At 43.1% G+C, this 27500-nt stretch overlaps 1 protein-coding gene across 1 annotated transcript in view; it reads left to right on the top strand.

Moving 5' to 3' along the window:
- The window catches only part of si:cabz01090165.1 (uncharacterized protein LOC100333421 homolog), a gene marked incomplete in the record, with an annotated part of 351393 nt that overhangs the window by 272876 nt on the left and 51017 nt on the right, over positions 1 to 27500 (top strand). Inside the window, 3 exon segments of the mRNA XM_065960260.1 lie at positions 13276 to 13543; positions 16479 to 16679; positions 19645 to 19811. Of these exon segments, the coding sequence (XP_065816332.1) occupies positions 13289 to 13543; positions 16479 to 16679; positions 19645 to 19811 (623 nt within the window).

The following is a 27500-nucleotide window of genomic DNA, read 5'->3' on the forward strand; positions in this document are numbered from 1 at the left end:
AGCTGTGGGAGTGTCACCCACCTGGGGGAGGGGCTCTTTGTGATGTCATGAAGGGAAAATCGCCAAACGGCCTGTTTGAGCACACAGAAGACGGAGCGGATGGACTTTTCTCATCATTGGGGGGTTTGTAGACGGACTAGAGACACATATTAGAGTTAGAGAAACATGAGGAAGTGGATTTTACAGAATATGTGACCTTTAATATTTTAGACTTCTATTCTGTCTTTTATCAACACTACAAAGGGAAGTAGGTTGTTTACAGGTTCAGAATAAATCAATGAAGCTTTGTGAATCATCATATTATACAATATTGAAGGTCTTCATTTCACTTTTTATTTCCTTATAACTTTAAATGAAATATACAGGACGTCTTATATAAAAATGAATCTGCAGGAATTCCATTTTGTTTCACTTGAAAATGCAATAGATGCACTTTTGGCCTTTGCAATATTACCAAATACCCCTTTATTGTGTGCACAATAAATCTCCTGCAGTTTTTAGTGGTGATGTGAGTGAATGTAAGGATGTCAGCAAGGTGTTGCAGAGAAGCCGGCTGCATTTTCTGACTCCCCCCCTCCCTGGAAACATAAATAAAATAAAAAATAGCTGCTGAGTTCAGGCTGTGGAGCTAAAGCGTAAACTTCCATCACATTATTTTCTTCTCCAGACCAGACACACACAAACACACACACACACACTCACACAGACCCACTGATTGCCTCCAAACCTGTGATCAAACAGGAGTGAAAACAAGGCGCTTGCTGGACAAAAGCCTAAAATCATTGATTTGAAGGAGTGCAATGAGCATGATCAAAGGGCTTATTAAATTGAATTTTTATATGAATCATAATTTTTATTTGACTTTCATCTGCGATCCTTTGAGGCAGATTCCTCTCTCTGCTGGTGAGCCGCGTTCACAGCTGCTGGACGGTGATTGATCCGGCTGCGGTGGCATTAATATGAACGGCAGTGTTCAGACATCCATCACTGCAGAGAAAAGAGGAGCAGCCTTGATGGGCTCAGTGTGAGCTCTGTGCATGTATAACACGAGTTCAGACTGAAGGATGTCCTCCCTTTAAGAGAAGTCAGAACTCACAGTTACTTAGGGTCTTTAATGCCACATGTAGAACAAATAGCTTAGCTGTCAGGCCTTCATCAGCTCTGTTTGTAGCTCAAGACAATCTCAGTGACACCCATGATAAAAACTCAAGAGACCTGCAGGAGAAATAAAAAAACACAGAGTTCATGTGTGGAACTTTTATGATTTTGATTCACTGTATGTCGAAACACAAAGACAACTAAAGAATTCTTGCTCAAGCCACACATGTTAAGCTACGAATGTTACTTGACTCAATGAAGCCAATTAAGTAGCATGGAGGCGAAAACAAACCAAAGTCAATGGTGCGCTCCATTTACCTCGGAAGTCAGATGTCAAGAGTCAGATGTCAGATTTGGGAATGACGTCACACCCAAGTTGACTGCTTTCCAGTTTTGAGTTGGCAACAAGTCGGACAAGCAACATGGACGCCTCCAGGAGGACCTTTGTTTTGTTAGATAATACCTGGAGATAACAAACCACATGATAGTTTGAGGGCGAAAGCAACGTGACAAAATATCCACAATACAATCTGTGTGATTTAATCACACTTAACAAGGACTACATTGCCAATAAACACTTTAATGTGCAGCTTATACTTCACTGTTGATGCGTGTAGCGGCCATGTTGGAATTTAGCCCGGGCTACTAAAGTTCCTCTGAGTTTCTGAGTCGCCATTCTGACTTAAGGGGGCGTTCCTGATGAAGTAACAGACTGGCAACTTGGAATTTCCGACTTCAGAGATCAAATTAAATGCACCATAAGAACTACAACAAAGTTATTTTTGAGGCTCTTCCTGTATTTCTTACTTGTCCTGCTAATGGAAGCTAAACATACTGATGGCAGAATAACTGCTGACCTGCTTTTGTTTGACAAAGTTTTGGAACTTTATTGATTACTTTGCAAACTGACATTGGCTGTAAAGTGATGTCACTGAGACGACGTCCATGTTTTATACAGTCTGTGGGAAAAAAAGTTAACAGGTAAAAGTTTTGTTTTTCTTTCTGATAAATGGCGCCGGTTTTCCATTAAACCTGGGGATGTTAACTCTGATTAGAAATGTCCGCTGGGATGGATTACATTTGGAAGGTTGATGGTGTTTTAATGTCATCACCGTCCACCTCGTATTGTCCAGGCATCCAATTAAATATCCAATAACCGCAGCAGCAACACATTTATGAAACGATGATGGACATGAGCAGCAGTCATGAGGGAGAAAACGAGGTATTAACAGGATGTCTCTTTTAAAATGTGTGAGCGCCTCCTATTGGTTTAAACGCTGCTGAGTGATATTGATTACAGCTCGCTGTTAAAGTATGAAGCTGTCAGCTTTTAGCGCAGTGTGCCTTGTAATGAGCATAACAGTGATGAGTGCAGAAATGAAATGACATTGACATCTTAAAATGACGATTTCCATGACATACACTCTACCAGAGAGCGTGGTGTGTGTTCAGAATCCATTAAGGTGTCGCTCATGTAAAAGACAATGATTGATGCTAATTGGAATGGCAATTCCTCCAGCTGGTGTTCGCTCTCCTGTGTTCACAATGATTCACAAATCTGCTGCATTTCTACTCCGTGTCACTAGGCAGCAGTTTAACACTAAATGGTATAGAGGAGATATTTCTGTCTTGGGATATGGCATAAATGGTTGAATTGCGCTTTTCTAGTCTTCTGAATACTCAAAGTGCTTTTACACTGCAGGTCACTCCCACACACTCACACACTGATGGTAGAGGCTGCTGAGTAAAGTGACCATCAGAAGTAACTAATCCTATTCATAGGCATTTATACACCACCGACAAAGCAGAGAGAGCAACTTGATGTTAAATGTCTTTCCCATGGACACATCGGACACGTTGCTGCAGGAGCTAGGGATCGAACCCTCGACCTTCCAGTTGAGAGACGACCGACTCTACCAGCTGAGTCACAGCCGCCCATAGAGAGGCCGTGACACTTGCAGATAACTGAAGTTGTTGGTCTGCTGCTGCTTCAGTGGGTTTGTGGGTGTTTAAAGAAGTTACTTTGGATCCAGCGCGATATAAATAACACACAAAACCCCCAAACTGTCTGACACATAGAAGACAAATAACTCCTGTTTTCTGCGAGGTAGAACCATCTTTTTTGTTAATGGAGTCTGGTGAATTGAAGAGAGCCAAGTAACAGGTTGTCCTGGTTTTCAAAAGAGATCTGAGCCCCATGAAAAGGAGTTGAACACTTATCTGATCTGAGCTTAGTTATAAGACTTTTCACAACATTTGTATTTAAACTTCAAAAAGGTATTCATAATATAAAGAGAAGCGGTTTGAGTTGTTGTAAACATAAAAAAAAAAAAGAATATCCCAAAAATATTTTTCTCCAATATATTTTAGGTGTCTGGTTTTTTTTTAAGTTTTACTAAGACTGTGTGTTGCTCTCTGCACGCCCCTGACCCATGTCTGAGTCTGTGTTTGTCTCAACAGGTGTCCAGGTCTAAAGCTCTGTTTGCTCTTTTCTCCAAACAAAAAAACAAGACCTCTGTGTTGGACACACTGTGAAGAGGCTCATCAGGTTTAGTTGGCAGCCATGACAGACACGTCTTGGCTGCAGAATAATGGAATTCCCCAAAGATTACTCCTACACAAAGTTGTATTCACAGATTATTTTATCTCCCCCCCCCCCTAAAAAAAAGAAATCCCACCAGGCCGGATGATAAATCTGAGGCTGCGGCCGGCGACTGTGGAGAATCATCTGTGCTTTACAGAGTGCTTTCTGGTTACCTGTGGAAATGATTGCTTTGCTGAACTATAGCTTTCGAATAAATCACTTCAATCTATTATTAAAACTTCCTGTGCAGCTGCTCGGTGCCGCCTGACGCAGGGCCATGTGGTTGTTCTCTCTTATGTGAGCAGGGTGCTGTTAGAAAACAAGCCTCGGGTTTATCTGTTGTCTAAAGGTGTGGTCACAGCATGACAGAGCCTTTATGGATACAGTGACACTGGAGATACTGACGATAGATATCAATCAATCAATCACTCTTCATTTATAACACATGTCTTGAGACCCTTCACAGAAAGCAGGTAAAAGACCGTGCTCATTGTTATGTTACAAAAGAAAAAGGGATAGGGCGAGAATGAGAAGCAGGAAGAAGTGAGGACAAACAGAGGGGTTACATCCAGAGGATCCTACGAGACCTGAGAGCTTGAGAGCTCCCAGGAAACTCCCATAGTGTGAAGTCACTGTGACCATTTTCTCCATTTAAAGCCTTTTGTTCGGCTCCTGTTGTTTTACAGCGGCTGTTGACTATTTGTTGTTGTTTTGACCATTCTTTGTGGCGTGTCAGTTCATTTTATTTTTTCATTATTTACAAGAACAACAGAAATAAATCAAGTTTCCATCAACATGTCATCTCACTGTTGTGTCTCTCTTTTTATCCCAAAAAGAGAGACACAACAAAAAGTGTATAACCACAGTCGAATAGAATACATTGTCATGAAGTCAATGTTGCATGTTTCCGTCATTCCTTGTCCTCGTTATTTTGCCCATTTGTTTAAAGTAGATCTTTTATACTCACTTTCATCAACACTAATATGAGACTGGGACACCTGTTGAGGAGCCTCTGCCTGAAACGCTTCATTTCAGCTACTGTCTCTTTAAGACCCCGCCTTCCCATTGTGCCAACTTTCCTCTGATTGGCCAGCTCTGTTTGCAGTCACAGGGAAACTTTAGCGAGCTGGGCGGGTGGGCGTGCCCTTGAAAGAGCTGCCATTTAATTTAATTTATTTATTTATTTAATTAGGACAGAGCACATTAATCAACATATCAACAAAATAGTATCCATGTAAATATGCCGGAATTAGCACAAAAGCTAAATTTCATCCATAGTCCTAAGGCAGGTACTAACAAAAAAAAAAAACATAAAACAAATGTACAATTACAGTATAGTTTGAACAGAACGACACACACAAAAAGCTCACAGACAATTTTACAAACAAATTGGACACTGTTGTTTCAGAAAGAAATAGCAGACCCACATGTAATTAGCTAATTCAAATTTGCAGGATGAGCCAGAAGTTGGGCGTGTCCTATAACTTTCCTCTGATACGTCGGCAGGAAACTACGTCCAGGGATTCTGTCAACATTGTGTTTAAAAAACCTTTGCATAGGTTAGCATGGACGCCCAATATCATAACATTATATGTGTTTGAATATGCATCAGCAGAATATATCTCCTTTAACTAACAAGGTTATTTTGTGAGTTTATTTGAATCTCTTGGCAGGACGGCTCCATGAGAAGTAGCGCCTCATTCCTGCGATGGGAGCCTATAGACAGATAAAACACAGAGACATAAAAGAACCCTTATATAACACATGCAGCAGCATCTATACAGACACCTCACTTACCCTCTCCCACCCACTCCTGTTGCTGTTTTTGCTTTAATCTTGCTGCATTTCTCAAGTTTTCCCTTTTGTTCTTTCAGCTTGTGTGTTCCATAGTATTCCTGTCCATGTTTCACGTGAGCACTCATGGACCTCAGGGAGGCTCGTGACCTCATTAACAGACACTAATGGGGCTCATCTATACACAATAGCAGATTATACAAGTCATTACTTACTGTACATTCATCCTCCTCCTATAGTGGAGCTGCAGCGGAGGATTTCAGCAGCTTTCTGTCTGCAGGCATGTCACCATGTCACTGGTTTGAATGGGAACACTGAGTCTGTATTAATACAAATGAACTCTATTCAGAAACCAGCAGCTCCGCCGTCAGTGAGCGTTATCTGCCCCGTGGATGATAATTATTATTTAATTAAATGTATTTTGAAAAGCAGCAACAACAGGACAAACGAACGGACAGATTTTCACCTGTGAGCGCTGAGTCGGTCTGCTTTCTGTTGGACAGTGGTTACGGATGGTTAGCTTGTGCTAGCATGCATTAGCTTGCAGTGTAGCTTACAGGCAGTAAACGTCCACACTACGTCCTGCAGTGAGTGTGAGCTTCTGGTGGCGATGAGCCCAGGAGGAGGGGCCTAGTTTGAATGTTGTGTTTACAAGCTGCAACAGACAATGATACCGACTCAACCTTTAATAGCTCATTGCGACTTATCGCATCTTTATTGCATGTTTGCAATAAGTTATCTGCATATCGAAACATTTTTTGTTTTGCTTTTATTTTGAAATGTCTTAAGCTAAGGGTACTTGCTTAAGACAAACTTGCTTTTAATTTGAAATAATGCAAGGAACTTCTGAGAGAGCGACGGTAACAACATGAAGTTAACCACAGTAAACTGGTTACAGATTGAAAAGTAAATTAATAGAGTTAAAGGTGCGGCTTACGTCTGGAGCACCTAGAGGTACGACATATAATACAATTTAAAAAAATGAATGCATTAATTTCACATCACGAGAAAAGTGTGAATGCTGACTGCCACAGCAACATTTTACAATACAAAAGAAAACAAGACATTTTAAAGATTACACTAAATATAAGATGTGTGACACTGCATCTAAACCTGCAAAAAAAATGTGTCGTATATGTAAGTAATCTAAATGAGCACTAGGTTTGGTGATTAAACAAGAGGACATTAGAGTGTCTTTCTGTAGACTGTGTTGTGTAAGCCACAGCAGCAGCACACGATGCATCAGACGAGCTGGTGCAGAGACTCCAGCAGCAGCAGCAGGAGGAGGGACATACAGGAATAGAACAGCATGAGGAGCTCATTCAGACGAAGAAGAAATGAGTTCAGACCAGGAACAGAGTGATAAATATCAAGTGGTCCTCTCTGCTGGCTGTCCTTCATCCTTCTGTCCGTCTGTCTCTCTCTGCCTTCAGTCTCTTCTCTCTCCTCCATGTGTGCAGCTTCTCCGTCACACCATGGCCTTCCTTCTCCTTCAGCCTTGAGTGTGTGTGTGTGTGCGTGCGTGCGTGCGTGCGTGCGTGCGTGCGTGCGTGCGTGCGTGTGTGTGTGTGAAAATGCATCTTCTGCACGAGTGTGTTTCCATGTGTGTCAGTTTGTGAGGATGTAGCACAACATCCCCACCACCAGGTCGGGAAATGTAACTCCGAGAACATCGTTTGTAAGCTCTCCTCTTCCTTCCTTCCTTTCCTCTCAGTCCAGCTCTCCTCTTCCTTCCTTCCTTTCCTCTCAGTCCAGCTCTCCTCTTCCTTCCTTCCTTTCCTCTCAGTCCAGCTCTCCTCTTCCTTCCTTCCTTTCCTCTCAGTCCAGCTCTCCTCTTCCTTCCTTCCTTTCCTCTCAGTCCAACTCTCCTCTTCCTTCCTTCCTTTCCTCTCAGTCCCGCTCTCCTCTTCCTTTCTTCCTTTCCTCTCAGTCCAACTCTCCTCTTTCTTCCTTCCTTCCTTTCCTCTCAGTCCAACTCTCCTCTTCCTTCCTTCCTTTCCTCTCAGTCTAGCTCTCCTCTTCCTTCCTTCCTTTCCTCTCAGTCCAACTCTCCTCTTTCTTCCTTCCTTCCTTTCCTCCCAGTCCGGCTCTCCTTTTCCTTCCTTCCTTTCCTTTCAGTATAGCTCTCCTCTTCCTTCCTTCCTTTCCTCTCAGTCCGGCTCTCCTCTTCCTTCCTTCCTTTCCTCTCAGTCCAGTTCTCCTCTTCCTTCCTTTCCTATCCTCTCAGTCCTCCTCTCCTTTTCCTTTCCTTTCCTCTCAGTCCAGCTCTCCTCTTTCTTCCTTTCCTTTCCTCTCAGTCCTCCTCTCCTCTTCCTTCCTTTCCTTTCCTCTCAGTCCAGCTCTCCTCTTCCTTCCTTTCCTTTCCTCTCAGTCCAGCTCTCCTCTTTCCTTCCTTCCTTTCCTCTCAGTCCAGCTTCCTTCCTTCAGTGGTTGATCTCAGACTTTGAGGCGACATGTCGGCTGAAATAATGAAACTGTGTTGTTGTGTTTCAGCTTAACGTCTGACACACAGTGAGGGAGACAGACAGATTTAATGAGACATGTTTCACTCTTTATTTTTGGCAGTGAGCATCATCTCGTCAGTGGATCTTTCTCACTCTGCATGAAGCTCAACTTGTTTCTCCGTCGGCTCCACATGAATTTAAAATCTTCCTTTTTCTACGTTTGTTGTTTAACGAGTTGTTTGCGTGGGAACTCGTTGAGCGTCGAGGCTGTGATGCTGGTTTCTAGAATCACTTCATGATTTTTATTTATGAAATATTTTAAGAGTGCTCACAACAGCAGCATCCGTATGTTCCTGCCTTTAAGAGAACGGCTCCTTGGCTCTGACACAGGAAGGGTACTTCACATCTCTAGATCTGTTTCCTAACAGTGAGGAGGTTCCCGGTTCAAATCCCCGTCTGACAGGAGTCTCTCTGTGTGGAGTCTGCATGTTCTCCTCGTTCATGTGTGGGTTCTCTGTGGCTTCCTCCCACAGTCCATAGACATGCTCGTTAGGTTAACTGCTGACTCTAAAATTGTCTGTATGTATGAATGTGAGTGTGGCTGGTTGTCAGCCCTGTGATTGGCTGGTGACCAGTCGAGGGTGTAACCCCGCCTCTTGTCCAATGACAGCTGGGATGCCCTCCAGACCCTCCTGCCACCCCAAAACGGGAAAAGGGGTAAAAGATAATGGATGGATAGATTTTGACAGATCCTGACATCACAAAGGGCACTAGCCCCTCCCCCAGGTGGGTGTTTGTTCTAACCCTCTGACCTTTAACCTCACTGGTTTGAAGTGTTAGAGGAAAGTCAAACTTCCTCTTCAAAGTTTTAAGTTATCTATTTCATCCAAGGAGGATCTGATGACCTGAATTCAGTATTTGTATTTATGTTTGTTTTCCATAATGCTCATCTGTGTATAGAAAGTAAATAAATGAGGATGTTACCATCAGTCAGGAGGGGGGGGGGGGGGGGGGGTCCTGTCATACGACTCAATCAGCATGTAAATGAACACATCACCTCCCAGTCACTCATTTCATTATCGTCTCTGATATGAAACCAGGACGAGGCACTGCATGACTTCATGTTTCTTTAAACATGAATTCATGTTTCTTTAAACATGTCGCACATTAAACAAACGCATTCAGAACGAGCAGGAAATTGAAGAAAAATATCAGATGTGAGAGAGAGGAGTGTGTGGGGGGGGGGGGATGCACATGGGACAGAACGGGAGACGTCGAGGGAGGTGATGTGGAGAGTCGGAGGAATAAATGATCTAATGGAGAGGAGAGAGAGGAAGGAACAGAAAAAGAAATAAGGAGGAGTTAAGACAGAGGACAAAATGAAGAGAGAGATGTGAGCAGGAACAGCTGAAAAGATTTTGGTAGAAGATCGTGACAGAGAGAGGGGGAGAGGGGGGAGGGGGGGATGATGGGAGCTGGAAAAGATTAGAAGAGGGATGGAGAAAAGGAGCAATGCAATCGAAATGAGACTTTTTTAGTGGAGAAGAGAGCGATAAAAAGGATGGAGGAGGAAGAGAAGGGCGACAGAGATTGGAGAAGTGCATGTAGTCTGAAAAAACAGTTGCTGTTTGCATTTCTCTCACGCTGCGCCGCTCTGACCAAACAAATTAAATCTGTTCTCAGAGCAGCAGCAGTTCCTCCGAGACGCTGCGGCACGCTGCACAGAAAGTCGAGCGCAAATACTCTGAAGACGTTCTCATGAAAGTAAACTTATCGGGGAAAAACCAGAACACACAGACGTAAAATAAAGTATTAATGGTGATTATTTGTTAATGGGGCTGTGAGAGTGGAATTAAAGATTGTCTGTTTGCATCGCACACTTTATTTTACTCTGAAAATGTTTTACTCATCCCTGCACGGATCTAGAGCTCAGCCAATCAGAGAACAAGTATGAGTAGAATAAGTAGTTTGTAGTGTTGTAGTCAAGACACTAAAAAAAGAGTGCATGACAGAGTTTTGGGGATTCACATGTTTTGAAAGATCTTTACAGCCTCTGATCAGAGCAGCTTCTGTAACAACAGAAAGCATTAATCAGCCAATCAGAAACAAGAATTCAATAAAGCTGTGAAATAATGGGCTGTTGCTTGAACAGACGGTTAAACAACAGTTCTACCTTTCAAAACATCACAAAGCTGCACAGACTCTCAGGTGAAGTTTAAGAGGGATTTTTTTATTTTTTTAAGATTTATTTTTGGGGCTTTTTGTGCCTTTATTGTAGAGTGGATAGAGAGAGAGAGAGAGAGAGAGAGAGAGAGAGAGTGGGGAATGACGTGCGGGAAAGGAGCCACAGGTCGGATTTGAGCCTGGGCCGCCTGCTTGGAGGACTACAGCCTTCACTAACTGCTGCACAACCAGCGCCCCTTATTTTTTTGACTCTTAAACAGTTCACGAGGGTGTGAAAGGATGCAAGGCACCCTCATTTAAAATTTCTGCACCCTAAATTAAACATAAAAGTAATCAGTGCATTCAGAGGACAGCACTGTTGCTGTTATTACATCCACGTTTTGATGGTCATGACAGGTGCATGTGACCTGTTCTGTTCACTGTGGACCACATGAGGGTCACACAACACCTACGCTATTGTTTCATTGCTGTTGCCGGTCTCTGTAGCTGCTGGACCCCCTTTAAGGGTGAGGTCTCAGATGGACCCCGAGTCAGATTTGTGGAGTCCAGTTGTCTCTCAGTGTTGCCTGCAACTTGTCTTTGTCTATATTCCCATCATGTGCAACCTCTTCATTTAGCCATTATCATCTGACTGCAGTCTCAGCTGGGGTCTGACCCCCCCCCCCTCCCCCCGTCAACATTTCCACTGAATTGATTTCATTCGTTTACATCTCTCCCATTACTTCCTCACATTTAGCTCTCGTTGCCGCACGGCGCCCCGATGTGAGGACACACGCTGCAGACTGCCTGTTGTGGGTTTTATTCCGCGCTGCAGATGAGGCACAGTTTGAATATTTCAGCACCGTAAATAAAAGAGCGTGACTGTTTTTCTCCGCTGTTATTTGCAATCGACCTTCCTCCAGTCACTCAGTGTCTAACTCAGAGGAACTATTTTGGAAAGTGTGTGTGTGCAGGAGTAAGTGTGTGTGTCGGTCTTTTTGCATATGCCACCGCCGCCTGAGCGTGTTTTCTTTTCCTCCTGGTTTGAATTTATTCCGAGCTCCTGCGTGGAAAGAGAAATCAATATCAATGTAAATGTTTTCCTTTATTGTCTCGGCTGGAGAGGTATGGCTTCACTCTCATTTTTATGCACAGAAAACATCGATGAAATTTACGAAGTGAGACAGACGACTCACATAGAGGATAATTTGTGTTCTCTAATGTTCCCCTCAGTTTGTAATCATGGCGGTGCAGAGAGCGTAATTGATGATAAAACTACTGTTTACTGTTGACTTCCACAGGATAACGTTGTCAGCAGGAAACACACACACACACACACACACACACACACACCAAACAAACTTCAATTCCCCCGCTCTGCTGTCTCTGCAAGAGTCCCCCCCCCCCCGCTCAGCCCCCCTCTGTCTCTCTTTTTCATGAAGCACTTATTATACAGTCCACTACAGTGGGAACAGAAAAGTCCCAGAAAGCATAAAGGAATGATTTGTGTGTGTAAGCTTCATGAAAAGTTGGTAAAAGCATAACCAAATGGTGTGATTTTCACAGTAAAGGAAACATCTTCTGCAGCTGTTATCTCGTGCTGCTGTGTTGCTGTGAGGAATTATCTTTACAGTCACACAGTGGTTTGTGTGTGTGTGTGTGTGTGTGTGTGTGTGTGTGTGTGTGTGTGTGTGTGTGTGGTGGGGGGTGGGGGGTGGGGGGGGTGACTATCTGTGCAACAAAATCTTCACATCAGATCAAGACGCTCCTGTTGGCCAAAGAGTTTCTACATTTTTAGATGAACAGGAGGATTCTGCTGGAGTCTTTTCGTTTGTTTCCTGTCTGGGGTTTAAGGATCATTTTAAGACATTTTAAATGTTTTTATTAATGATCTTGTGTGTAAATGTCTGGATTAATTAAGTTTCCTTAGCAAGTTGCCAAGAAATAGGGGGAAAGGTTAGTCCACTAAATGCAAGGCGGCCCATAAGGGGGGTTTAAGGGAAAAGCCAGTCGCATAGTGAAGGCCAGTGGAGGTTAGCGGGGACATGGTCCATCTTCATTTTTAAGTAACAATGACCTCATTATAGTTTATACCTTGGAGCAACGATAACACACATTATATGTTTTATTGTTTTAGTAAGCTGAAGCCTGTTTCAGAACGTAAAGCCCCTCTCATTAGAGTGATATGAGCCTTTTTCTTGTAACGTTACCGTCGTCAGCGGGACCAGTGAACTTCACTGTTATGACGGTTATGTTGTAATGAGTTTTCCAGTACCTGCACAGAGTTAGCATGGCAGGAAAGTAAGAAGTAGAAAAGGAAAAGGAGTGAGCTGGCTTGGGCGTTTGACCCCAACAAGAGAACCTGTTAACAAACTTATTTCAGTCGTCTTCAAAGGCTGATGGGAGCACGGCAGAGGATGCTAATGTTAAAGCAAGGAGGCTAGCGCTTAACACTACTGACCGAATGTGCATACATTGATTTAAATAATATCCTGGGAGCGTCCATTCAGAAAATTCTGTGAGCAGACCTGATTAAAAGTTGTTGTTGTTGTTGTCAGTCCCTAAGAGGCTCAGAACGTTTTTCTAAGTGTCTGACAACATTAACAGAGATGATCCCTGCAGATATCGACCGTTCAGTCAAACAGGAAACAGCTGTTATACCTCATACCAGTCCCTTCAAAGTCACCAGACTAATTTGTTCACCAGAACATGAGAGTTGCTTGCTGACCTCTGCACTGATCGGTTCAGACATTTCATTTTATTGTTTCTTTTGTGTTGGTTTCAAACTAACAAATTCAAACCTGAGACAAACATGTACAGCAGCATCTCCTGGTTGTAAAAGCTTAAATGACTGGAATGAACTCTGGTGGCTTAGACCAGAGCATTGAGAGAGCTGAGGCTTTCTGTAATATTTATCAGACACTTTTAAAGGCAATCAAACCTGCAGGGGACACAGATCAGCTCTTCTTCTTGATCTACTTTGACTGCTTCAGCCAGAGGCCTTGAAACTTGAAGAGCGCTGTAGTGGCTGCAGCCGAGTCCTTACATCCAACTGAGGCAGAATCAAAGTTTCACTTCCAGAACGTTTTCTACCTATATGTTGTAAAGACCTCAAATCTCTTTGTTTATATGAATATCCCCGTGTGAAGTATCAGAGTTGAACTAAGGTGTGCTCGTTTCTCTGTGTTGCAGAAGAGAAGAAGCCATGGAGGTCGTCTCCTCGCTGCTCTGCCCGCTCCTCCTCCTCCTCCTCTCCGTCCTCCCATCCCGCTCCTCCTCCATGCTGTGCCCGAAGCGGTGCACCTGCCAGAACCTGCTGCCGTCCTACACGGTGCTGTGCGCCAAGACGGGCCTCCTCTTCGTCCCGCCCAACATCGACCGGCAGACGGCCGAGCTGCGGCTGATGGACAACTTCATCACAACGCTGAGGCATCGCGACTTCGCCAACATGTCCAGCCTGGTCAGTTTTTCTTTCTCCACAGCTTCACATTCATTTCTACTCTGTTAGTTTAGGTATGCATGCTGCTGAGAGCTCTTCTTTAAATCTGCTTTCAGCTCGTTTGATTCCTCTCCAAAGCCAAAGATCGCTTACATAACACACAATAAAAGCTAAATGATGTGACTGCTGTTCTTCACTGTGATTATGGTACTTAGCGGTGCTCTTTATAAAAAGCCAACCTTCTGCATTTATGACTCAGTGTCATCGTCGTGACTTACACTTCATGCAGTTCAACAAACCAGTCATAACAAAGAGAATCTAGTCAGTGAGGATGAATCAGCAGCCTGAACCAAACGACTGGAGACAGACTTTAAACCGACTTTAAATTAGCTTAATTAATTAATGCTAAGGGTCATGTAACCAAAAAAAAAAGCAGCACTCATAAGCTTATAGAAACATCAAGCTGTAAGGAAACAGAGATAAGCTTTGACCATCATGGAGACTGAATCTTTCTTAATAATGAGAATACTAGGGTTGTCAAACGGTTACATCGTTTATCACGAGATGTATTTTTGGGCTGCCAGCTTGAGGGACTACAGCCTCCCTACAGGGGGCACGCGCACTAACCACTGTGCCACTGTGCCACCCGCCCATTAATTGCAAATTTGTATTTCCATTATTTCATATCTAAAGATAAAATTGTTAGGCTTTTTTGGGGCACTGGTGGCTCAGTGGCTGTAGTCCTCCAAGCGGGCGGCCCAGGTTCAAATCCAGCCTGTGGCTCCTTTCCTGCATGTCATTCCCCACTCTCTCTCTCTCCCTGATTTCCAGCTCTATCCACTGTCCTATCTCTACAATAAAGGCACAAAAAAAAGCCCAAAAGTATATTTTTTTAAATTGTTCTTTTACTCTGTCTCAAACTGAGAGTACTCTGGAGCTGACCCTCCACGAGCTCTCATTTTATAATGAATTAAAAAAAAAAAAACAGACCGGGAGCCTGTGAAGTGATTTTAAACCCTCAGTGATGTCTCCTCTCCTGTTGGATCTGGTGCTGAGTCTGCATGCAGCGTTTTGGATCAGCTGTTTGTAGAGGTCGTGTTGTGTAAGACAAGAGTACAGTGAATAAATGAATTACTGTTTAATGTTATTAACAAATAAAAATGACCTTTTCCTTTTTTTTCGAGCTTTTTTGTGCCTTTAATGGAGAGATCGGAAAGTGGATAGAGTCGGAAATTAGGGAGAGAGAGAGAGTGGGGAATGACATGCAGGAAAGGATTTGAACCTGGACCGCACGCTTGGTGGACCAAAGCCTCCATACATGGGGCGCACGCACTAACCACTGCACCACTTAAAAAAAATGACCTTTTCATTTTCTCACTCTTTTCCTCAAAATAATTTCCTAACCCTAACTGAGCGTCCCAGTTTTACTTATGGAGTTTATGTTTGAAGCCTTCAGCGTATCGATTAAAATCAAACTGCTCTGCTCTCAGTGTTTTGGACAACATGTGAACTTTTAATGAAAAGAAAAAGAAAGAAAAGAAAGCCAGCACAGTGAGGAGAGTTTGAATGTTTATTCCAATCTGAAGAACATCTGCGCTTTCCAACATGACTTACTGACTGATGTTAAATCAAAGAGATCTCACAGATTTTAGTCAATTAGCCGACCGTCGTCATGAAAAGGAGGTGAAGAAAACCTTAACGCTCACGACACCACCTCCACCATGAGATAGAGACGCTCCTCCCAGCGGGAGACTTCCTCGCTGTTTGATGAATGACGTTTCCTCTCCGGTGTGATCACAACAGCACAGATGATGTTTGCTCACACAAGGCAGCGTGGGAAATTAGGTTTTTAATCATTTGGCGTCAAACCTTTTCAGAGTGGCACAGATGTTTCCGGTGATTTTCCAAAGTAGTTTTTAGAAATGTGTGGATGTTGATCGACCTTTTCCCAGAGTGTTTGCAGAACATATTTCTTCATTTCCACGCCCACAGACAGATGCATTTTGTTTTGATGTTTTTTCTTTCTTTATACGTGCAGTTATATTCTTAACTGACCCAAAGTACTCTTTTATTCCTAATATGAATATTAATGAAGGCTGGCTTAGTGTTTAAAGTCCATTCTGCAAGAAGACTGCAGATCTGAGCATCTTTGAGGGTCCCGTCTGCTGAACTGTTCCAACATGATTCTTACGTTCAGGGGCGTGGCCAAAGGGGTGACCAGGGGTGACATGGCCCCCCTTGAAATCTGATGGCCACCCCAGAATAGAATTAGTCAAATCAGAGACTTAAGACTAAAGTTAAAAATCAAACTGTGGGCTGTGTTCAACAGGCAGCTGATAGTTTCAGAGTAAATGTAGTCTATTTTTTTTTGTTTGTACTTTTAGTTGTAAATAAATTATTTGCATTCTTTGCTCTTTCCATAAACATTTGCGAACACTGTGAACCAGCAATGGACTGACTCCCCAGTAAATGCATATGAGATGCAGCGTTTAAGAGTTTGCAACCTTTTTGAGTCCCCAAAGAATAAAACAAAGATGATTAATATGTTTCCAAATTGTGTTGATTATAAGTATTTCCTTGGTTGGAATAAAATGGCCCAACCTTACAGGAAACAAACAAAAGCTTCATGCCAACCCTGAATAAGTCAGATCCCAAGGTGAGCCACCCTAGTCTAAAAGAAGTCTGGACACGCCCCTGCTGACATGACACATTTAATCTGTGTTGGCTCTTGTGGTTATTGAACTCCCTGAACAGAAGGACAGAAAGAGTGTCTCTCTTAAGCATGATACGACATATGAGAAAGGTGACACTTTAATAAATGATTGCTGTGACAAGATTAAATCCTCTTATGGAACATCTGTTCAGATTCAGAGATACAAACAGGTGATGTTTTATTTTCAGAGAAAGTTGAGAAGCTTCCTGCTCAGTAATGTCATTGTTCTAAACCTCTCTGCAGATCCACCTGACACTGAGCAGAAACACCATCAGTCAGATCCGGCCGTACACCTTCGCCGACCTCCAGGATCTCCACGCGCTCCACCTGGACGCCAACCGCCTCACCACGCTGGACGACTCGCACTTCCAGGGCCTGGTGAACCTGAGACACCTCATCCTGGCCAACAACCAGCTGCACAGCATCTCAGAGGGAGCCTTTCAGGTAACCAACACCACCTTAACCCTGCAGCCACCATGTCCTCCTTCTAACTTTAGATTCTGCTCCTGAATGCTCTGGATTTGTTTGGACCAGAGAAGGTAGGCGCTTTTCAAACTAGGATCAATATTGGAGATGCTTTTGAAAAATGGAGAGAGGTTAGAACACAGAAAGGTTTACAGACCCATGCAGAGCTGGATAAACACTGAAGCTTCAGAGTCCACCACATGGTGATCTGTGTGAGCATCAACTCTAGAGAGGAGGGGGGAGACAGCTCTCTATGATGTTTAGAATTTAGACTGCAGTACCCATTTTAAACACTAGGTGTCAGAGTTACATACTGCTCCTTTAAATTACTGAAACGTTGGTAAATTGTTGACTTTTGGAGGAAATCTGGGGTCATTTAGGCTCAAGAAGTCATCCAAATAAAGATGTTATATTAGATTTTAGGGAGAGTAGGGCAGACTGGTGTTCTTCAGACTTCTTCATCTCAATAATCTGAACTGTAAAATACCGGGCTGCATCCAGAAATGCCACTTCAGAGGTATCTATCGTTATGTACTGAAGCATTGGGCCAAAAAAAGGCGTCCTAACCTATTACATGTGCTTCAGTGTTTTCATTTGAAAAGGAAAAACATATAAGTAAGAGAAGCTCATTTTTCTTGATTTTCTTTGTTCGTTTGATTCTAAATTAAAATTTTAAATGACTAAATTAGTCTTCATTCTGGTTAGTGAGATAAACAAAATGACCCTTTTACCTGTAGGCCTTTATTCATGAATTATTACTCTAATTTAAAACTCATCTTCATGAAGCTAAATGGAGTTTTGACCAATATGCAACATACCATTGATGTTTCACAGCCAATCATGGTAAAGAAAAGACCTCCACCACATTTCTAGCAGTCAGTCAGGTCTCCTCTCCGCTGCTCAGCCGGACACTTTTTTTTTATAACCCGGTCTCTTTCATTAAAACTAAAGCATCCTCTCCTGCAGCTCATTAAAAGTTCAGCAGTAAAAGTGTCCCCTCAGGCCCGGCTCTCAGACCTCTGCCGGAACGTCAGGAAGAGACGTGAACTCTGAACCTGCTAATGGAGCCGACCTTCTGAACTCCAGTCTGAACGTCAAACTCTCACCCAGCATGTCCTCAACTCTCTCTCTCTCTCTTCTCGTCCCATTTCACCCTCCACCTCCCGCCTTTATTCTTCTATCTCCAACTTCTCCTCCATCATGTCGAGACAAAACTCTATTCATCAAAGCACACATCCTATTTCTCTCTAGATCATGAATGTATGTGAAGCTGGGCTCAGACTCATGGGAGGAAAGAGTCAATATGAAGAGTTTGCTGCAGACCTGTTGAAGTTACAGAACACTGAGCTGTTAACACGTCTCTGTGACAAAAGAGTCACATGTGGCTTCCCTCGTTCAGTATTTTGTTATTGGAGAACACACATTAATCATCCATTATGTGTCCGTAAATCAAGTGTAGAAAATGAAAAAAATCATGCAAATCAGATGCTGAAGGTTAAAGGAGCTGATGCATGGACTGAAAATAAGTACACAAAATAAAGCCCAAAATGATTTAAATGAATGGGTTTAAGGTCATTGCTTTTCAAAAAGTCTCTGCATGTTGAACGTACCGACCCAAAATTAATCAAAGTGTGTTTATCCAGCTCTGCATGGGTCTGTAAACCTTTCTGTGTTCTAACCTCTCTCCATTTTTCAAAAGCATCTCCAATATTGATCCTAGTTTGAGCACGTTTCTGCTCGTGGAGCTTATTAGAAACATGCAGAGGCTTTTTAGGTCAGGTACAATCACTTCTATCTGAACCACTTCTCTTGACCGCTTCCATCACTGCAACACCTGTTGACCTGATAACTGCTCTCATATCTGGCAAACCAAGGGGCGTCCAAAACGGCCGTGTGGGGGGGTCGCCTTCAAAGCGCCTACCTTCTCTGGTCCAAACAAATCCAGAGCATTCAGGAGCAGAATCTAAAGTTAGAAGGAGGACATACTGGCTGCTGCATTGTTGTCAGAGAAGCCAGCACTTCAACATAGCATGTTTCCTTAATGATCAGATAGTAAGATACCTTTATCATTTACCTCTCTACACATCTCACTTTTTGGACCTTTAAGTAACTTGCAGGATTCTTTTTCTAAACTAAAAATAATGTGTTTAGGATGTGTCTTGACGTTCATTAATGTTTGAATCGCTCGTTCCAGTTCCACAGCTTTAGTTGCTTTAACCTAACCAGTCGTTGCCCTGAGCCATGGGGCGGAAACATTCAGTCTGTATGAGTCACTCATTAAGACCAACAAACAACTTAATTTTGTCCAGGGGCGCGAGGACTGCTGCAGAGATGCTTCAAACATGCGTCAAGCAATCTTTAAACTCATTTTAGACATTTAGTACCAGAGAAATGTTTTTTCTCAGGAGGGCGGTTGTGAATCTGAGCTCATTTCCAGTCATTGTTTTCCTTACAGAGCTCCTCCTCTGGCTCTTAAATTTCCTCTTTGTCGCTTAGAAATCATATTCCCTTTGTTTAGAGAGCAATAACGTGCAGATTATTGTAATGAGAATTGAGGCATTGTGACATTCACACAGTGCCCTGATTGTTTGAATTATGAGAGCAATTACAGCAACGCCAACAACACTTTGAGCAAATCAACAGGCTGTTATTGCTCTCCGGCTTCAGCCTCACTTCCTCTCTGAATCCATCTCCCCTCTCCCCTTTGTTTATGCTCATTGTGATTCGTGCTGACTCATGGCATTTCCAACATCGTGCTGATGATGAGAATTGTATGGAGGCAATTAGAGAAGACAACGAGGTTTGAGTGTACAGCAGCGGCCACACTCATTGATCTCCATTTCTTTCTTCCTCCTTTACACTTACGTCTTATGAAATTTCATCCCAGTGTGAACCTTGATTACTGCTCACAGTCCCCTGCCTCTCTGTCTCATCTCCCCCGCAGGACTTCCTGGAGACTCTGGAGGATCTGGATCTGAGCTACAATAACCTGGTGGACATCCCCTGGGAGACCATCGCCCTGCTGGTCAGCGTCAACACCCTCAGCCTCGACCACAACCTCATAGAGAGCGTCCCCGAGGGGATCTTCTCCAACCTGCACAAACTGGCCAGGTCAGGATGGTGTCTGAACACTTTGCAGAATGAGCAGACGGTGTGACTTTAACAGACAGAGGGCGAGAGGGAGAGAAACCAAAGAAATGTGTTTCTGTGAGCTGGTTATTTTCCTGCCTCATTGCACCGTAAAATGTACTTACAGCGACTATGGTCTCGTTGTCGAGAAAGACTGCACACTCAGCTCTGCAAAGGGGTTTTAGTAAGACGTACAGCTGATGGATGTTTTACCACCTTCACATGGCCTGATGCATTCTCAGCCACTTCTCACCACAGGCAGTTTTTTCCATCAGACACGCTCTCATACTATACTGTCCTTACAATGAGTTGCTTATCTTCAAAGCTGGACAGTTAGCCAACAAGTGTAAGACCTCCAAAAAACTACAAGGCTTAACTTCTCTTGTTATTTATTGAAGAATTCACAGTATTTCCGTTATTATTTACTTTCTTTTCTTTCTTGTAAAACTCAAAAGTACATTAGAGACTAACAAACAGAAAATAGTGCACAAGAAACAATTAGCTAACCTAACATGCTTAGTCATGCTGCTAGCTTACTGCTCTGTTAACTATCAATTTATTAAAATCTAATCGTCTAAAGAAACAACTTCAAAAACGTACATGCTGCCTCTGTACGCCAAAGAACACAAAATAATAAATACTTACGGACAATTAGTGTCAAAGGCAACAATGTGGAAGAAGCTGCTGTCTGCCCTCTGCACAGCACTGAAAGGTCTCACATGCTCATACTACTCAGTTCACTTAAACAACCAGGAGGGGGCAGTGTAAAAACACTTAACTCAAAATGTCCTACACAAAGGGCACAACACATACTGTCCCTACAATACCTGATTCATATCAAACATGAGAGTAGACTTAAGGCCCTGACACACCAAGCAAACGGCAAAGAACTAGTGTCTTTGTCTTGGTCAAAAAGTTGCACTTGAACACACCACAAAGACTACAGCCGACGGCCAACCACCACGTACGTTCTGCTCATGCGTGAGAAGAAATACCTCTCCATGCCAGCAGGGGGCGGTAGTCCATTGTTATGATACGAGAAGACCGTTTTCACCCCGCTGTCGGTCACCACTCGTATTACAGGTCGTCTACTAATGGAGAATAATGTCTGATAAGAAGGTGAAAATGGCGCTGGTGTTGTCAGTTCTTGGTCTTTAAGTGGAAAAAGAAAAGAAGAGGAGGAGGAGACAAATAAGGAGAAACCACACTAATGGGTGAAAGCATGGATACTACAGAGACGTGCTCAAGAGGCTTTACTGAACCTGAGAGGAGAGCTGGAGAGAAATGAAACAACAGAACAGCCAATCAGAGAGATTCCTCTCACTGACGCCGACCGAAGCCGATTCAACATGTCGAATCAGACAAAAAAAGGCAGGTGGGGGCCGACGGAGCTGGACACAAAACTAGGGCGACGATCGCTCACCGACGGTCCAACTAGGCGATATGTGACAGCTTTTGTGAATCTTAGTGAGGCCTGATACAGAACAGATAAATCTGCAGAGCTGTTTCATACAAAGACATCAAACCTGCAAGATCACACTCATGTAGTGAGACATGTAGACATGTCATGTCATACATGTGAATAATTGATAATGGATGAATATGACACAAAAATATTGAAATGGATCCAAAAAAATCTAAGAATCATCAGCCTTCAAGCCTTTAAGGACAAAACAAATCGTTAAATTGATTTATTTCTAAGCATTAGAATTAGAATAAGCTTCTTTAAAATGAGGTTTTTGTTCATCCGTGTCGGATCCTTTCAGGATCTGCAGTTTCATTTAGTTAATTTTCAAACCAATTAGACATCAAATCTCGAAACCTAACAGACATCCAACTCAAGCTTAAGACAGGATACAACTTAAATCTCCGAGCAAATCCCTCCGTGTCAGCCCTCACTTTAATGAACGCTGAACTCTGAAAAAACTCCTGTTCAGCTGCACTTTGCTCCACATTTCAACCAGCTGGGACCATGCTGACTCTGACCAGGGGGGGGGGGTTAAATGCTGCAGTCCTCGCTGCTCTGACCCCAGACAGGAGGAGGATTTAAAGCGATGACCTTCAGTCTGCTCCTCTGCTCTGCTCAAAGATCTGCTTCACACTGTGGGAGAGTGTGTTTACATATTAATGCACAAAAGACAAATACACACACACACACACACACACACACACACACACACACTTCTGGAATTATTGTAATTGACATAAACTCCTTCAACACACAGATCAGAACAAACCTTTGCTCTCCAGCCTCAGGCTGTAGAAGATCTTATTTTTGATAGCACACTGAAATAAAAAAACCACATCACATCGATTGGAGAGAGTAATGTTTAAAATCATTTAAAGGTCCTTTGTGCCCTGTCCCACACGTACATCACAGAGCTCTGACATCCCTGGGCGTCCAGTCAGCGCCTGCTCTCCTCCGGCAGAGCGCTCTTATCTCACAGTGAAGTCACAGTGACCCTGACTTTGTTCTTATGGCCCCAAAACTTTACAATAACTACTTTCAGGGACTCAAACTCACGACTGATCTTTACTGACTTTTAAAGTTTCAACTTAAGATTCATTTTCTTTAAACTCATTGGAGGCAGAACCAAGAACGATGAAGACCCTGATGGTCACTGTGACAATTTCTGCACTTCACAAATCACTAGCTAAAGGTCCAATCAGTAAGATATCTGCTGAACAAAATGATAATAATAACTAATATAGCACCTTTCAAGAACAGAGTCACAAAGTGCTTTACTAAAGGCAAGTGCTTTACTAGACAAGACAGATTAATCAAAAGCGAGTCTAAACAAATGTGTCTTAAGTTGCATTTTTTACAAGCGTCAACAGTGCCCATAAATCTTAAGCCCAAAGAGCAGAGCATTCCAAAATATTGGCGCTACAACCTGAAAAAGAAAACCCTGATCAGAAGACCTAAGAGACCTGCTGGGAGTATAAGGGAGTGTTCACACTTGACTTTTTTCAACTGCAAGCGCCTTTTTTACATACAAGCCTATGGAAAATGGAAAAGTATGACGCCTTTTCAAAAATCGCTGCGCCCGACGCCTTTTACAGTTGAATTATTTAAACTTTTCCGAAAATCGCTGAGTGACGTCAAGCGCCTTTCTGAGAGCTGACCAATCAGGACGAGTAGTAACCTACGTCCCTATTTACCTGTGCCCAAAAATGGCAAACTTCCACCTGATATGTGTGCATTGCGTGTCCGTGCATCCTCATCCATCAACACCCACCGGCTGCGTTCTCAGTCTGCAGCACGGAGAGCGCAGCCGGACAGCTGGAGTACGGAAACACAGGAGTTTCCGCAGTAATTTAACAGATTATATCTGTTAGGTTATATCTATTATTATAAAACTCAATAAAAACCTTATAAACACATAAACAAACACACAAACGGTCGTTTTTCTGAACCGTCAAAACAGAGAGTTTTATTCTGAAAATAAACCGGATGTTTTAATGTTGTATCGGTGTCTGACTTCTCGTCCCGTTTTTTTTTTTCTGTGCTAAATTGATGTGTTGTGCTCCGGCCGGCTTCGGCACGGTTGCACCGCAGACTAGATCCTGTTGTTATGGTTACAGAACACTCGTGCATAAGCGCTCAAAAGGCGCTGAAAGCAGCGCTTTTTTCTGAAAAAAGAAGTCAAGAGTGAACACCCCCTAAGGCCGTAAAAGTTCTGTGATATTGGCCGGTGCCTGTCCATGCAGGGCTTTAAAAGTAAGAACAATTGTATTCTAAAATTGATGGGAAGCCAGTGTAAAGGAAAACGTGAGCTTACTATCTGATCATTAAGGAAACATGCTATGTTGAAGTGCTGGCTTCTCTGACAACAATGCAGCAGCCAGTATGTCCTCCTTCTAACTTTAGATTCTGCTCCTGAATGCTCTGGATTTGTTTGGACCAGAGAAGGTAGGCGCTTTTAAGGCGACCCCCCACACGGCCGTTTTGGACGCCCCTCAGTTTGTCAGATATGAGAGCAGTTATCAGGTCAAACCAACAGGTGTTGCAGCGATGGAAGCGGGCAAGAGAAGTGGTTCAGGGATCAGGCCTATCCCAAAGCGAGCCCTAATAAACGTCTCTCTAAACAGTGAAATGTATCTTGAATCAGCTGCTTGTTCCCCCCTTTCCGTCCCTGTAAAGAACTTAAACTTTGGCCTTTTGTAATATGTTTTAAAACAAAGATCGTTCACATTAAATGTGGTTGCATGTGTGCGGAGTAATATAACTCTGCCGGCACAAATTAACATTTTAACCCCATTAACAGTAATCAATTTAAATTTCCATCCAGACGTTCAACAGTAATTGATGTGTGAGGAGGGAACACCAAACAGGTTCCAGATAAACACGGCTGCTTTTATTAAAAAGGCTGCAACGGGGTTATTTTTCCCCCTGCAGACACAAAACTTATGAACCTGCTTGTGTAGCTCTGAATTAGTGTGTGTGTGTACAGGTGAGCGTCTCACACACATACACGAACAAATACACACACCGCAAATTAATACAGCACACAAAGCTGCTGTCCATGAAATAACCTAATTGAAATTTGTAAGGCGCAGCATGCTCGCTGCTCTCAACAGCTATTAACTTCCTGTTAAGTCATCGTTGTTGTCGAATGTTTCTTGAGGGACTTTGGGGGGGGAAAATAGACTTTCTGTGTTTGCTGCTGACGACGGCAAAAAGCTCAAATCTCCGACTTTATTACCAGTCGTCAGGTCCAACGTTTGGTGAGGAAATGAGTGTTCAGTTCCCTGAGATGGTGCAGCAGCAGCAGCGTAATGACACGAGTACAACCTGGACCAAAAAACTGATGACTAATGCTCGTCCGCTGCTGGATCTCATTAGAGTGATCCTACTTTGTTTGCAAAGTTTGGTCCACTTTTTAAGAGTCCAATAACGTCTCCTGCCTCTTCTACTTTAAATACGTTTGGAAACTATTAGGGAGTCAGAGTGCCGGAGAGAACGACACAAACATCTTTCACTCAGCTGCTGATTTCAGCTGAAGTGTAAATGCACTTTAATTTGCATTTAACCAAAGATTGTAACCTTGAAACAGACCTTAAAATGAACCTCAAGAGCAACACTAAGCACACTGAAAGACGTTGGATATTTGAAGGATTGAGCGAGATAGATTGTGCTTTACTTTGCCTCGGGTACGGCCTATTTTAAAAACCTCTTCACCAGGATGTGTTTGAGGAAGAGGGTGATCAATGGCTATAATCAAAAACCTTTTCTGATTTGTAGTACTCGGAATCAGCGTTGGTCTTAAGACCGGTCTCAAGACCACTTTTGGAAGGTCTCCTCTCAAAATAGAAAGAATTTCAACTCTGTCTTGTCTTGGTCTCAGAATGGGCTGACTCAGGATTTTAAATCAAGACCACCACCAATCGGCTATTTTCAAATCATCACTGTGATTAGAAGGAAAACGCCTCGTTCTCAAGGAACATGTAACTTCAATTGATCTGTAGTTTGATTTTTATCTCCCGGTTACAACCGCAAGCGAGGGAAACGCCCCCTGACCACAAGATGAGGATTTTTCATTGAATTTTATGGTCTTATGTTAGTCTTGTCTCTGCCTCAATCCCTAAATGTCTTGATCTTGGAACACTCTGGTCTTGGTCTTGGTCTTGTCTCAGCCTTGGAGCACTCTGGTCTTGGTCTTGGTCTTGTCTCACGCTCGCCCTGTCTTGGTCTTGGTCTTGACTCAGTCTCACCCCTAACTGTCTTGGTCTTGTCTCGGTCTTGGAACACTCTGGTCTTGGTCTTGGTCTTGTCTCACGCTCGCCCTGTCTTGGTCTTGGTCTTGACTCAGTCTCACCCCTAACTGTCTTGGTCTTGTCTCGGTCTTGGAACACTCTGGTCTTGGTCTTGGTCTTGTCTCGGTCTTGGAGCACACTGGTCTTGGTCTTGGTCTTGTCTCAGTCTTGGAACACTCTGGTCTTGGTCTTGGTCTTGTCTCGGTCTTGGAACACTCTGGTCTTGGTCTTGTCTCAGCCTTGGAGCACTCTGGTCTTGGTCTTGTCTCGCGCTCGCCCTGTCTTGGTCTTGGTCTTGACTCAGTCTCACCCCTAACTGTCTTGGTCTTGTCTCGGTCTTGGAACACTCTGGTCCTGGTCTAGGTCTTGGTCTTGTCTCAGCCTTGGAGCACTCTGGTCTTGGTCTTGGTCTTGGTCTTATCTCAGTGTTGGAACACTCTGGTCTTGGTCTTGGTCTTGGTCTTATCTCAGCGTTGGAGCACTCTGGTCTTGGTCTTGGTCTAGTCTCAGCCTTGGAGCACTCTGGTCTTGGTCTTGTCTCGCGCTTACCCTGTCTTGGTCTTGGTCTTGACTCGGTCTCGGTCCCTAAATGTCTTGGTCTTGGTCTTGGTCTCTGAGCGCTCTGGTCTCGGTTAGTGTGGTCTTGACTTCAACACACTTTGTCTCGTTGGTTTGTAACTGCTCTGTGTTTTATGACTGTAACTTGTCTCAGCCAGGAGATTCTTAATCTCTGTGAGGTTTTCCTTGTTCAAAACATTTTAAATATAAAAAAATCCATAAATGAAACACTCGTCCTGAGAAGGTATTTTTATTTTAAACAAATAAGAAACTCAAAGACAAAGATAAGTCCACAATTAGTGAATCCGTGAAGTGGAAAATGTTCCCAACATGATTTCAACAGTCACACACATCGCTGATTCATGCATGTGAGCCGAGCTGCAGAAGAAACGAGCTCCTGAATAAGAAATGATTTTGACCATGAAAAACAAGTGCAATGGTTTTAAAACTTTTCATTTAAAAAAAAAGGGATTACCGATTTATTCTGCAGAAATGTTTCATTCTCTAAGATCTCATGAGGACGATTTGGAGAGAGGGGTGAAGATCTGGGCGGTGTTTGTGAGGACAACCATTTGTAGTTCCCCCTCTCATTTTCTCTCTAATGGTCGCCCCCTTCCTCACCCTTCCCTCCCCATTACTCGCCCTTAGACATGGCTGCCCACCTCAGATTCCCGCCAATCAATCAAGCCGTTTCAGAGCTTTCACCACACAGACCAGAGTCGGATTGTCGGGGGAGAAGTTGTAAACCAATCTGTTTTGTTTTCGACTTAACAATTGGAAAAAGTCAAAGTTCTGTGTATTTATGTGTGTGTGATTATAAAACGTAAACTGCTTCAGTGAAACCAGAACAATCCCAGAGTCCAAGTGCAGAAATCTGAAACAGATTTTCATTGGACTAACCAACGACGCCGCACTGCGTGGTTGAGTTTTAAGTAAATGAAGTTTAAAACACAAGAAGGTCCAAACTTAAGAATGAAATGAGGTCTCTTCATATTTCATCTGGAGTCATTTCCATAACATGAGTCAGTGAAGAAGAACTCCCACAATCCCTTTCTCCTCTGAAAGTTTATGAAGCTTGTAAAGAGGATTTAAGAGAAGACTATAAACTGGTTCAGAGAGAGTCAGATGAAGTTTTTAAACTAATCTTTACACTTCTGGATTAAGCATGCAAAGGATATTAAGAGTTGAATCAAAGTCTTAATAGTAAGAAATGAATCCAGCTTCTTTTCACTTGTTAAACTGATGCACTCGTTTGCTCATGAAGGCAGAGGTTGATGATTATTGTGTTCATTTAAATCCAAGTGAAGGAGTTTAGGTATCGCAGCGTTTTGTTCACAGTGAGGGTGAGATGGTGGT

Source organism: Labrus bergylta, chromosome 11, assembly GCF_963930695.1.
Source record: "Labrus bergylta chromosome 11, fLabBer1.1, whole genome shotgun sequence".
Classification (NCBI taxonomy): Eukaryota; Metazoa; Chordata; class Actinopteri; order Labriformes; family Labridae; genus Labrus; species Labrus bergylta.